Source organism: Sphaeramia orbicularis, chromosome 7 (genome assembly GCF_902148855.1).
Source record: "Sphaeramia orbicularis chromosome 7, fSphaOr1.1, whole genome shotgun sequence".
Taxonomy (NCBI): domain Eukaryota; kingdom Metazoa; phylum Chordata; class Actinopteri; order Kurtiformes; family Apogonidae; genus Sphaeramia; species Sphaeramia orbicularis.
In genome coordinates, this window is record NC_043963.1 from 5,297,228 (window position 1) to 5,312,018 (window position 14,791).

General features: G+C 38.8%; 1 protein-coding gene across 1 annotated transcript in view; it reads left to right on the plus strand.

Annotated features, from left to right (window-relative positions):
* LOC115422026 (uncharacterized) overlaps positions 1-7,785 on the plus strand; it is a 136,535-nt gene extending 128,750 nt beyond the window's left edge. Inside the window, exons 6-9 of the mRNA XM_030138067.1 lie at positions 1,580-1,661; positions 3,652-3,843; positions 7,042-7,352; positions 7,697-7,785. Coding sequence (XP_029993927.1) covers positions 1,580-1,661; positions 3,652-3,843; positions 7,042-7,352; positions 7,697-7,785 — 674 coding nt within the window. The remainder of the gene's footprint in view (positions 1-1,579; positions 1,662-3,651; positions 3,844-7,041; positions 7,353-7,696) is intronic.
* The last annotated feature ends 7,006 nt before the right edge of the window (positions 7,786-14,791 follow it).

A 14,791-nucleotide genomic window follows, 5' to 3' on the forward strand; every position in this document is an offset into this window, starting at 1 on the left:
CTTGACTGTACATGAGCCCTGAACACAACACACACCGTCCACCTCACCCCGCTGTAACAGTTACTACAGTCACATGACCATCAGGCTCCTCACCATGGAAACCACCACCTCCTCAGCAAGTTTACCTCATGCTCTTTAATCTCAGTAAATGTTATTTTCAGTTTCTACCTCCTGTTCACTCCCTTTGCATCTCATTTGTGGGTTTGAAACGACATCTGTCTGCTGTAAAAAAAAAAATTGTATCTGAAAACAAATCAAATTCAACTTTCTTCTCTTCATCACTGGTAACATACATAGAAATAATTAACCCATAAAGACCCAAATATACACCAGCGACCAAAACTACTAAACTGTTTAATACCTGTTGATCCATTAATTTTATCAATCTGTGTAAATAATTGGTGTAAAATACAGTTCTTTATCTTTTCATGGTCATCAGATATGACCCATTTGGATGTTCAGAGGCTCCGTAGTTACCGTGGAAACACCGTCATCTTCTACAACATTGATTCACCAGTAAAACCCATGGAGTTGGATCAATGACAGTGGATGAACACACTGGGTTTATGTTGAATTAATTGTATATTTGACCAAAAAAGACACTTTTTTTTTTTTTAGTTGTCTCTACTTTTGAAATACACACAAGTACAAGTATAAAAGTACATAAAGTCAAGGTCTGGGGGAAAAAAATTGCAGTTTTGAAAAAGTCTGGGATTTTTACTTGGATAAAGAGCCCCCTGTATTTCTTTGGTAAAATACCTGTTTTACTAGTCGCTTTTCCATTGGACATCTGTGCAAGACTTTATTGATATTTACTTAATGTCAAAACAACAGAAGTGCGTAATGTCGGTTTTTCCATTAAATCATAAATGTAATGATTGTTTACTTATTACTGTGAGATGACACGAGAAGTCATTCCATAAACAGGTAGACAAACGTAAATGTGGTGATTTACAGATATTTTCATTATTATTATATATTACCTCTCTATCTCGTACTAAATAAAAAAATGATTCAGTTTCCTGGTGTGCCCACACATATCGCACCATGTTTCTTTTAAAACTCGTCTTCTTCTCTTGTTGTAACGTCTGTCAACATCAGTTTTTTTTTTTATTCACGTGACTGTAATTGCAGAAAAAGGTCTTTCCATTATGGTTTTGTGTGATATCCCAATTTTGCTACGACCCAAAAAAACACCTCTTTCCAGCGCAAAAACTTTTCATCGAAAAACAAGAGTTTTGGCAAAATTGTCATTTTTCCATTAGGTAAATTTTTATGTACAAGCTGTAATTTGAGGCTCAATGGAAAAGCGACTAGTGTCAGTTTGTAAATTAACACATGTATGAGGCGTTCAGGGGTCATTTTTAAATAAAGCTGTACATTATCACACATTATTTGGGACCATTATCACTGCATCTGTAAAAGCAGTAGCAGATCAAACATTTACAGTGTGTCTGTGGTTCTGGTTCTAGTTCTGGTTCTGGTTCTTCTTTCCACCTCCACCGTCAGTGTTTTTAAATCCCTCATGAACTCACTGAACATGGTGTGAACTCTCCATCCCCTCTTGTTTTTTTCACAGTCACACATCCTTCAACTTCCACCTTCTACCTACCCCTGACCCCCAACACCCCCCACCCCCCGACTCCCCACCCCCCCTCCAGGTCAAGTTGTTCCTGTGTCGGTTTATGTGGTGTTTTTCAGACCTGCTGGGTTTATTGTTTTATGGTTGTCAGGACTCACCACGTCCAAAGGTTGGTCCATAAAAAGTCTCTTTGTGAAGTTTGGACCGGGTTTATCAGCCCAGCTTCGCTTTGGACAGAAACACGACGAGCGGCGCTTTTAAAGCCATGGCAGTAAAGACCTGGATATTATCTGTTATGTTCAGGTTAAAGTTGAGGAGCGGGAAAAACCAGCACCGGTTGGATTATTGCATGAGGCGTTGGTTTCATTTTAGAATCAGAGGCGTTCATGTTCCGATATTTCCACTGCAGCGAGAGATTATGGACAAAGGCCAGTGGATTCAATCTGAAAGTGCAGTGGATTCAATAGAGGAGGAAGAAGACTTAACTTTCTTTAATCAAACTTTCAGAAACCAGAGTTACAAACTGTCAGTATCTGCAGAACTTGGCTGATAATACTTGCTTTTTCAACTCAAATACCGACCTTGAGGCGAACTAATTCCTCCAAAAATAATACAATAAGCCCTGCCTCTGCAGCCGCTGTGGTATTCAGCTCCAGATTTATTGATGCATTTATTGCTTTAACTCGTGAAGTAAAACTTCAGTGTTAAATGTCAAAGCTCTCAGCGTTTTCCTGAGGAGGCAGTGAATAAAAAAGAGAACCACTGTCAGAAGATCAGCGCAATGTTTGGAGAAGAACACGATTAGACTGAGTGTTCGAAAGGTTTGGAAAGACTCACAAAGACACAAAGATGAGAGGCTGAAGGAGGAAACAGGACGGAGAGTGGATGGAGGTGAGTGGAGGTTTACCCTGGAGGTGGATCAGAGTCGACAGATGTGGATCAGGATGGGGGGGGGGCTGGTCCTCCCACCCTCAGTGCAGTTTAACTCCTCATCTGCCGTTCCTCCTCCTCATCTTGCTCTTCATCCTTTACACATCGAACAAACCCTCATGGTTTGACGCACACATGTCGCAGATTTATGATGGATTAACACAAATGTTGACATTTGATTCAAACAGCTCCCACGCCCACTTTTCATCATCTGTAGCTTTAGCATCAGCTTATGGTAACGCCGTCTGAACACTTTCTGAACACTGTCTTAACACCTTCTGAAAGTGGTCTTAACACCGTCTGAACACCATCTGAGCACCTTTGGGACGCTGTCGTAACACTTTCTGAATGCGATCTTAACACCGTCTGATCATCTTCTGAACGCCATCTGAACACCTTCTGAAACACTGTCTTAACTTCTGAATGCTGTCTTATGTCTTAACGGCATCTAAACACCATCTGAACACCTTCTGAACACCATCTAAACACCATCTGAACACCATCTGAACACCTTCTAAACACCATCTGAACACCATCTGAACACCTTCTGAACACCATCTGAACACCATCTGAACACCTTCTAAACACCATCTGAACACCATCTGAACACCTCCTGAACACCTTCTAAACACCATCTGAACACCATCTGAACACCTTCTGAACACCATCTGAACACCATCTGAACACCTTCTAAACACCATCTGAACACCATCTGAACACCTCCTGAACACCTTCTAAACACCATCTGAACACCATCTGAACACCTTCTGAACACCTTCTAAACACCATCTGAACACCTTCTGAACACCATCTAAACACCATCTGAACACCATCTGAACACCTTCTAAACACCATCTGAACACCTCCTGAACACCTTCTGAACACCATCTAAACACCATCTGAACACCTTCTAAACACCATCTGAACACCATCTGAACACCTCCTGAACACCTTCTGAACACCTTCTAAACACCATCTGAACACCTCCTGAACACCATCTAAACACCTCCTGAACACCTCCTGAACACCATCTAAACATCTGAACACCTCCTGAACGCTGTTGCCCAGATGCGGCTCTTTGAACACACGTAGCCACACGAAGGCTGTGAAATATTCACCTTTGATTCATCTCCCAAAAGAGTTTCGATCTCCCCCTCCCCCCGCCGCTCTTCCCAGTCGGTCGTGACCTTTTCTGGACGTTATCCGCCAAAGCCCGGCCTCAGGCGAAGGAATGTGAACCTGAAGGACACGCACAACATCAGCTGTCAATCAAAGAAGAAAAACCACTGGAGCTCAGAGGTCGGAGGTTTCAACGTGAAGCGAACGCCTCCGTACATACGTGGACATTTCCTCCTAATGATTCGAACACGTCAAACCGAGGACATAACAGATGATTTATCCACAACATCTTCTCAGTGTGTCTGAAGGATGAAGAGGATGATGATATTAGTGTTTGTTTTTAGGTCTTTTTGACTTTTAATTTGCAGTTTTGGGTCATATCTAAGTCCAGTTGTCAGGTTTATTTTATATTTTTTAAGGTCTTAGTTTTTATTCGTCGAGTTTTAATTGATAAAACAGGATGAAGCGGCAGGATTTGGTGAAAAAGTCATTTATTAATGTTGAAAAGGTCCAAGAAAGGTACAAAGAATAAATAAAAAAAATAGAAAAAATGCACAAGAAACAAGCAAAAAAATAATGAAAATTAACAAAATTGAACAAAATAGTAGGACATAAAATATCAACAACTGAAGAAAAGTGAAGAATATCCTAGAAAAATGTAAAATTAAGCAAAATTACTACCAAAAAAATAACCAAATGATTACAAAAAATCTAACAAAACATGAAATAGCAGAAAATCAGCAAAGAATAAATAATGTTAAAAGCAACATTAAACAAAACAATAGAAAAATGAGAACTGATAAAAAAAAGAATAAAAGAAAATACAACATGAATAAGAGAAATGAACACGAATAACTACACAATGAGCAAATATAGAGTGAAATAATCAAATAGAACCAAAATGAAATGTACAAATAACATAATAATAAATAGATAATAGACATTAGAGTTTTTATTATAGATAACTGAAAATGTCTGAAAACATTCCGTTACTGGAGTCAGATTTATTCATGAACTGATGAATGAATGAATAAAAGAGTTAAATCTGACATACATATGTGACGCTTCATATCGATCCTGTTCAGTTCAGGGTCTGTAGGTTTTTCTCCGTCTCTCACTATATAATGTCTTATATTATTGTGAATAATGTACTCTGTAACCTCGGCTCGGTTGCCGTGGAAACCGGTGCTTCAGCCTCTTGGAGCAACTCCATTGGGTGACGACGGCGTCATGGTATAGATTCAGCTTCAGCAAGTTTTAAAGGCAGGAAATGCAGACCAGGACCCAGGACCCAGGAACCTGGACCCCCAGACCCCCAGACCATCAGACCATTACACCCTTATACCACCAGACCATCAGATAATCACACCATCAGACCCTTAGTCCCCCAGACCATTAGACCTTAGACCATCAGAACCTTAGACCTCCAGACCCCCAGACCACTGGACCACAGACCCTTAGGCCCCTAGATCAACAGACCCGTAGACCATCAGACCCTTAGACCCTTATACCCCCAGACCCATCAGACCCCCAGACCCTCAGACCCCCAGACCATCTGAACCTTAGACCTTATACCCCAGACCATCAGACCCCCAGACCCTCAGACCCCCAGACCATCTGACCATTAGACCCTTATACCCCCAGACCATCAGACCCCCAGGCCATCTGACCCTTAGACCCTTATACCCCCAGACCCTTACACCCTAGACCATCAGACCCCCAAACCCTTGGACCCCAGTCCATCTGACCATTAGACCCTTATACCCCCAGACCACCAGACCCTTAGACTCCAGACCATCAGACCCACAAACAAGAATTTAGTTTTGTTACAGAATTTTCTTACTTTTTGTGTCAGTTTTAGCACTAATTTTGCTCTTTTTTTTGGTAATATTTCATTTGTTTTATTCATCCATAGTTTGTCATCCACGGCTCAAACCTTTTGTAGATTATCTGGAAAATTCAGATAAATGTTACTTTCTGATTGGTTCGCAGCGGTTATGTTCTAAATCCATAACGTCACACTTTATTCTCTCAGACAGAACTGCAGACACTATGAACGATGCAGTAAAAGAGCACAGCGAACCGGTGTTACTTCACTTTGTTTGACTCCACCCTCCTGCTGTGATTGGCTGGAGCTACAGACTCACAGTCTGAAGGCCGACGCCCACAGAAACCCAAACAAAAACAAAACATAAGGATCAGAAGTAACGACGATAAGGATTATTATTGGATGAGTCGATCTAGTGCTTCGTCCTCATGTTTTGGTCTGAGTTTTGCATTTGTCTGTTTTTATTCACAACAACTTGACATCATCATCAGAGGGAAGAGTGAGGAACTAAAGTAATAAAGTAAAGATGAAGAAAAACGGAAGTGATACAAACATGTTATGACTCTTTGATTCGATTGATGGATGCTGTGTTTGAGGACTGAGCTGCTGTGACTGCTGGCGTTCATCGTCTGATAACGTGTCCTGGTGGATGTGGTGGGGGGGGTGGGGGGGTGGTCATGGAGATGCATTAAAGCCCCCATGGGCCAGTTATGGACACATGAAGGACTCAGAGGTGACCCAGGTGACCGTTTTAATCACATGCTGACTTCCTGTGTTAAGAGAACAGTAAAACTGAATCGGGACATTTGTAATTTAACAAGAAAATAGGGGTTTTAATATTTTATTTTGTCAGATTTGGTTCATTTTGTTACTTATTCTAATTATTATTATAAATTTGATTTATTCCTCACTGAAATTTTTTCAGTTTTTAAATTCATTATTGTCCATTTTGTTGCCATTTTTTCCTGTTTTCATTTTTCTAATTGATTTTTGTTGTTTTTAAATTTTTCTAATAGTTTTGATCATTTTAGTTATTATGTTGCTTATTCTTTTAATTTTATACATCTGAGTGATTTTTCATTGATATTTTGTTTTAGGTTTGGTTCATTATTCATTTGTCAATATTGTTCCTGCTTTTTATTCTTTTTTTCTGAGTGTTTCATTCTTTCTATTTTTCATCTTTGCTGATTTTTCTGCTAGTCTTGTTCATTTTTGGTTCATTATTGTCATTTCATTGCTAATTTTTTCATTATTGTTCATTTCCTTACTAATTTTGTCCATTTCTGCTCATTTTCTTGCTAATTCTGTTCATTTTGTGTTAGTTTTATGGGTTTTTTCTGCCCATTTTTGTTGAGTTCCTTGCTCATATTTACATAAATCCCTCATACATTTCTCATCGGATGCTCCTCGTGTCACTCAAGTCGACCCTCGATGCTTATGGAGGCATTTATTGACCCGACGGATACAATGAAACGCTCAAACTTGTAATATTTAGTTTGTGAACATGAGATTGATGGTTTTGTTTTCATTGCTCGGCCTGTCATCATCCTGAAACGGTGTAAAGTGTGTGTCCCTGATGGAGGGTGTCGGAGGAGTTGGAGGGAACAGGAAGCGAGGAGATGGAAGCGATCCAGAGACGGTTATGCATCAATAAGTCTGGATGCGATGTCGTGCGTGTGCATTGTGAGCGCTGTGTGGGAGTGGTGCAGCGAGACGAGGTCGAGGACCGAGCAGCTCCCACAGTCTGGGGCTTTGTGTTCCTCACCCTCCATCCGAGGTGGGAGGTGGATGCAGAGGGAGGGGCTCGCAGCATTGTCTTTCACCTCTCAAGGGCCACAGAGGCGAACGGCGAACTGCAGGAGAGACTCGCACTGCAGCAAAGACGACGAAGAGGCAGGAGGAGGAGGAGGAGGAGGAGGGAGGAGGAGGAGGAGGAGAGGAGTCAGAATCCACACCGACCAAGAGAAAGGAAAAGACAGTGAGACGTCAAGTCAGAAAAGAAGAAAAGACTCCAGTAGGATCAGTGTAGGAGGCGAAATCCGACGTCTAACATGGATGTGAGGAGTCGTTTTACGGAAAAAAAAAGTGGAAAAAAAAACAAAAAGTGAAAGAAAAGAAAACACAACATTTATGTCTGAATACAGAGAAGATGTTTCAGCTTCATGTCTGTCCATGTTTGACTCATCACGTCCTCAATGGGACATAAAATAAACCGCCTTTATCTGTTATAACATCAGGTTCAAGCCCAGATCTACAGCTGAATCTGAACTCTAACACAGTTTCCTCTGGATCTACAGGAGAGAAAAGACTGAAAACAGACGAGTGAAGCATTTTGTTGAAGGGAAACTTGTTGTGTGGTAATAATAAATGATTCCGATTCTGAAGAGTTGGAAAAAAAGAAGATAAGATTCAAGAAGGATCAGTGTAGGAGGCAAAATCCAGCGTCTAACGTCAAACGAGGCGATGAGAAGTTCGAAATTAACAAGGAGATTTTTCATTTTTTAAAAAAAATTATTAATCCTTTTTATTTTTACTGGCAAAATCACAACAAGAAACTACATGTCATCAGAAAAAAAACAATAAGCAAAAACCAAAACAAACAAAAAAAAGACAATAGCCACGAGGGAAAAACAAAAAAACAAAAAAAACTGATAGATGACAATAGAAAAAATCACAAGCGAGAGGAAAAAAAAAGGAAAAAGACAATAGACGAACTATACATATATGTGCATATACCCCCACACTCACATATGTTAGAAGACAATAGACCAAAAAAACAAAGAACTAGATCGAAAAACACAAAATAAATAAATCAATGTACAACAGACAAAAAACAGATTAAAAAAGACAAAAGACAAAACCAAACAACAAAGTAACTTGGAGTCATTAACAAGGAGATTAAATACAGTCAAAAGTCCAACCACATTTTCAGGAAATCAGCAAAACTTTAATATTAATAACAGCCTCATGTCCATATCCTCATTTGGACATAAAATAAACCGCCTTTATCAGTTATAACATCAGGTTAGAGCCCAGATCTACAGTTAAATCTGAGCTTTTCCACAGTTTCCACTGGATCTGCAGGAGAGAAAGACTGAAAACAGACAGAACAATATGTGAAGAGTTGGAAAAAAAAACAAAAAACAAGATAAGACTCGAGAAGGATCAGTGTAGGAGGTGAAATCTGACATGGATGTGAGGAGTTAGAGATGTTTTACACAGAGTGAGCGAAAGGAAAAGAAGTTAACAAGAAGATTAACGACTATTCACATCTAAATACAATCAAAAGTTCATCCACATTAACTCATTAATAACTCAGCCTCACGTCCGTCCATGTTTGCACCACATACTGTGACATGAGGCCAGACCAGCGTCCAGATCCACATCCAGAACCTGATCCATTTGGACAAACTGCATAAGTTCTAGTTCTGTTCATTTTTATTCATCTTATTGAAAATCCTGTTCCCTCTGGATCGTTATGGTCCATTTTATTGCTAATTTTCTTGATTTCTGTTGATTTTCTAGAGAATTTTGGCCATTTTGTTCTTGCATTCGTTTATTATCATGCTCATTTTGTTGATTATTTGCTTAATAATAATAATAATAATAATAATAATAATAACCATCATCTGCGTCATGTTTTATGGGTTAAAACATTGATTATAAAGTAAACCACAGTGTTGTATTTCTGGATTTAATGATGTGACTTTAAAACGACGGTTGGGACTTAATTCTGCTCGATTACAGAGGGTTTGGTCTGATGGGACTTAACGGGTCCAGATGGATCCAGGTCTAGGGAGAAAACATGAGCCAGAAGGAAGAGGAGATTCAAATCAGAGCCAGAACAACACAAAGCACCTCCTGCTGGTTGTAGTGGTAGTGGTGATCCCCGAGTGGATCAGAGGATCCAGTACATTAAAGTACATTAAAGCTGCAGCCTCCTCACTGGCCTACATTCACTAGACTTCACTTCCCATCAATCTTTCATGGCTAACCCCAAAAATATAGTGCAAATGTAATTTACCGTAAGCCGACACACCTCACGGGGTGAAGGAGCCGAGATGGTGCCTTCGCTGGTTTCAGGAAAAACGGCGGCTCGGGGGGGAAACGTTAGATGAGATCTGAGATGAACAGATCAGAGTTCAGGGGATTTAGATGAATGTTCGTTGGGTTTTTCCTCTGTAAAAGATGTGAAAAATGTTTAAATTCATAAGAAACTGGTCCAAAATGACATATTCATACATAATCGATCAAAAACACCACAGGTCGACTTCATACCTGTTGGCGTTTTCTGCTCCTGATGCTGAAAATAATGAGAAAAAGTTGAATCAGAATGAATATTAAACTGGTTTTACTATTTTTGATTTAAAGGAGTGATATTTTGCTCTTTTTTAAATGGAATTCTTCATTTTCCAACATTTCCCTGTGGTCTACATAAACGGTAAATGCTCTGTTGGGGTCTGAATTCTTCATTAATTCAAATTAGCTTCAAATTAGCTTGAAACTTTTCAGGATTACATTGGGCCTGATTTGAGAAAAAACATCCAAGACTGACTGAGACTGACAGTTGAATTCTGTGAATCTTGATTGTAAAATGATTGAAAATAATTCTAACTGTTTTTCAGAGCGTCAGAAAAACATGAGAAAAAAAGCAAAATTTGCAAAAATAAAAATTTGTGACACTGATGAAACTTTTGGCCACAGTTGTACATTTTGTTTTAGTTTCATTAATTGTGCTGAAGTGACTAAAAGACCAAAATTTAAAGGAGTGATATTTTGCTTTTTTTAAAAAATGGAATTCTTCCTTTTCCCACATTTCCCTGTGGTCTCCATAAACTGTAAATGCTCTGCTTGGGTCTGAATTCTTCATTCATTCAACTCCACAGGTCCATCTTCAAACCCTATTTCTGAGTAATGACACCAGAAAGGTGGTTTGGAGCGTTGGCCCTTTAAATGCACATGAGCCACTTCAGGCCCCTCCCCCTCCAGAGTGTTGACTGTGTTACTCTGTCCTGTTCAACCAACAACTGAACATTTTAGGTAATGGGCTCCAAATTTGGACATATTTTCAGTACGGACTACAACCGCTGCTGCTGACAAACAATTATGGAGAAATACTGGAGTTTTTTGCTGTTTTTGTGCAGTTTACTCATCAACATGTAATACAGGTAAAGTAGATGGAATAGTCGTCATAGTCATTCATCAACGAAATACACTTCCCAGTAAGGAATTAAATAATATTCCCGCATAAATGAAATTATGAATTTAAATAGCTAAGCAAATAACCAGTACTCTAAATACAGATTTTGTACAACAAATAGGCAAGACAATTTTATTTGTCTCACAAATACACACAATATAATATACAAAACAGTGCTTTTAGACATTCCATGTTTTCTTTTCTGTCTGTTTTAGTCAGTACAATGACATAGATACTGATGTAAGAACTGAAGTGATTTTGGTTATTATCAAGAAAACATGGAAAATGGATAGATATCAGCTCTGAAATTAAACTACTATGAGCTATTTTTGTTGTTATTATATTTGTCCAAACAAAGTACTTAGTTGTACCAGGCATTAAAATGAACAAGAAATTGAAGAAAACAAGGTCTAATAATTTTTTTTTCGTGACTGTATGTCAGACGGCCGACTCCTTAAATGTGTTTCAAATCCAGATTAAAAACCCATTTTTCCCACTGGCTTTTAACCAAGTATGAGATGTGGATTGTATTGCTGTCTTGTCCTTGGTTTCTATTGTATTTTTTTATTGTTCTGTTGCTTGGTAATATGTAAATTGATATATTGCAAAATGTAAAGCACTATGGCTAACATTGCTGTTATTTTAAAGTGCTTTACAAATAAAATTGGTTTGGAAAATGGACAATAATATGATGTAATTGGCAGATATTATGTTATTGGTTCCAACAGCACTTTTATCTGTGTTAATATTTGTCCTAAACATAGAGACTCTTACACAGAACAGATGATGAAATCTCCACATATCCTTGTATGCAGACGATGTTGTATTATATAGACGAAAACCACACATCATTATATCAGCAAACTGAGTAAAATGAAGGTTTCAGTATTTTTTCAGTTGCAAAACAACACATTAAACAGGTTAAAGACACTGAAACCGACACTTAAAAGCAGAAATACATTAAAGAATCGCTGTAAACCAACTGGAATAACCACGTTGACGCTAACAGTTTGAAAACTGAGTCGGGAAGTTGTGACTGAACTGTTGTTTAATGACATGATCCGTGACAATCATTTAAGATCACAGAATCACCCGGACACTTCTGATGTGAGGATCCGAAGTCGGTCCGTGGTCACATTTGAGCTTCGGTGTTTTACTGTTGGGGATGTGCAGATGGTCGGAACACACATGAACATAAAACACATACATGTGCAGAGTGTAAAGTAGGTCATGGGGGCAGCGTTGACCATTACAGCCTCTGACTGTGGAAGAGGCTTAGCCCAGCCACTATTTATAGAAACACACACATCATGGAATGCACACGTTAACATCACGTACATACATGGAACATACATGAAGTTTGCAGATGTATGACATGCCGGATTACATTGTTACAAGCAGAGGTCGGCGATTTAATCAGTGTGTGTTTACACTGATAAATAAATCTGAATGAAGTCTGTAAACGTAATGATGAGTGAAGTCAAATAAATCTGCAGTTTATTATTAACCCTTTATAGTTCACTCATAGAAATACTCTGAAATTCAAAATGTCAGCCTTTGTGTGTTTTTGGAGGACAGAACAAGACTTATTACTTTGGTGAAATAAAAAAAAAAAAAATTCAAAATTCATTGTTATGTAGAAAATCAAGGTCAAATAAGTTACCATTTGGTTCCTTACCTGTAAGTGAAAAAAAAATCCAATGAGTAAATATAAAAACAACAAAAAAAAGCAACAACAAACAAACAAGAAAAACACACAAAATGCACATTAGTCACTTTTCCATCGGATATCTGCGCAAAACTTTACCGATATTTACTAAATGTCGAAAAAACAGAAGTGCGTAATGTCATTTTTTCCATTCAATCACAAATGCGATGATTTGTTCATTTTTTATCATGAGATGACACGAGAAGTCATTCTATAAACGTGGCGACAAACATAAATATCTTGATTTACAGATATATTTATCATTATATATACCCCTCTATCTTGTACTAAATTAAAAAATGATTGGGTTTCCTGGTGTGTCCACACACACCGCAACATGCTTCTTCTTCTCTTGTTGTAACGTCCGTCAACATCCATTTTTTAATTCACCTGACTCTAGTTGCGAAAAAAGGTCTTTCCATTGCAGTTTTGTGTGATATACCATTTGCGCTACGCCCACCTCTTTCCAGCACAAAAACTTTCAATCAAAAAATGAGACTTCTGGCGAAATTGTTGTTTTTCCATTGACTGATCAGCCTTTACACTGGCTGTTAATACAAGTGTGTGACTTCTATTTGTTTATCTTCTGGTTGTTTTTTTAGATTCTATTCATCCTATTACTGTATATCCGTTTTTTATCAGTATATATGTATTTATTCATATTTACTAGTTTTGGCATATTTGACATTTGTATCTGCAGATTTGTACGGCACTTTAAACACTTTGTGTCATTTTAAATGTGCTGTAAGTAAACCTTGACGTGTTGGGTTCAGTGTTTGGGTATGAAGCCACATTCTCCGACACTTTGCTGCCATAAAGTGTTATATAGTGGAAAGCTCCAGATCTCAGCACCGGAGGGTTAAGCTTAACATGGATTCTTATGTTTTTTCCTACATAGTTATGTCCAGTGGAAATGCTATTGACAGCCAATATCTACTGATACTGATGACTATTTCCTGATTGATCCATCAGTCTTTGCATTGTCTTTTAATACAAGTGTGTGACTTTTATTTGTTTTGTCTTCTGGTTGTTTTTTAGATGCTATTCATCCTATTACTGTGTATCTGTTTTGATCAGATATATTGTATTTATTAATGTTTTACTAGTTTTAACATATCTTACATTTGTATCAGCAGCACTTTAGACACTTTGTGTTGTTTTAAATGTGCTGTAAACCTTGACGTGTTGGGTTCAGTGTTTGGATACAAAGCCACATTCTGCTGACACTTTGCTGCCACAAAGTGTTATATAGCGTCGGAAAGCTCCAGATCTCAGCTTTCCGATGCTGTTTGGATTTGTGGATAGCACAAACAGTTCAGGAGTTACAGTCATGTAAATGCTGTAAAGTACGGAGGGTTAAATACAACATGGATTCTTATGGTTTTTTTTCTACATAGTCATTATTTCCAGTAGAGATGCTATCAACAGCCAATATCTGCTGATACTGATTATCTATTTCCTGATTGATTGATCAGACTCAGTTCTCCGACTTCCAGGTTATACCTACGTGTATTTGTGTTGTGGTCAGATTGTACAAAGCTCTAACAGTTGTGTTGTTTTGATGGAAAAGCCTGGTTATGGAGCGACTGGACAGAAAAGCAGAGCACGTGTTGGTTCAGTGTTTGGATACGAAGCCACATTCTGACGACACTTTGCTGCTGTAAAGTGTTATATAGCATCAGAAAGCTCTGGATCTCAGCTTTCTGATGCCATTTGAATTGTGTGGATAGCACAAACAGTTCAGGAGTTACAGTCATTTGAATGCTGTACAGTACGGAGGGTGAAATTTAACATGGATTCTTATGTTTTTTATAGTCATTATTTCCAGTGGAGATGCTATCGACAGCCAATTTCTGCTGATACTGATTGACTTTCCTGATTGAACGATCAGTTTCCAGACTTCCAGGTTATGCCTACATGTATTTGTGTTGCGGTCAGATCGTACAAAGCTCTAACAGTTGTGTTGTTTTGATGGAAAAAGCCTGGTTATAGAGCGATTGGACAGAAAAGCAGAGCACGTGTTGGGTTCAGTGTTTGGATACAAAGCCACATTCTGCCGACAGCACTCCCTCCCTTCCTCCCTCCCTCTACAGCTATAATCCATTTTCTCCAAGGTTGCTCAGGAGTATGAAGAGGATGAGAGGAGGAGGAGGAGACAGAGAGAGAAAAGAGCAGAGCTGAAGGGAAGCCAGAAAGAAAAGACGACAAACGAAACAGATGGAGAAACAGGGAGGAGAGAGGATGAAGGGAGGAGGAGGAGGAGGAGGAGGATAGGAGCAGTGTAAACCGGTCCGATGGGGGGAGGAGGGCTGGATTGGACTCCGTCCTACTGTAAATGTGTCGGGAAAACCCCCCGACGTGGCTGCATTCCACCGAACATGAGGATGAAATGACATTAAGGAGACGACGAAGGCAGATGAAGAA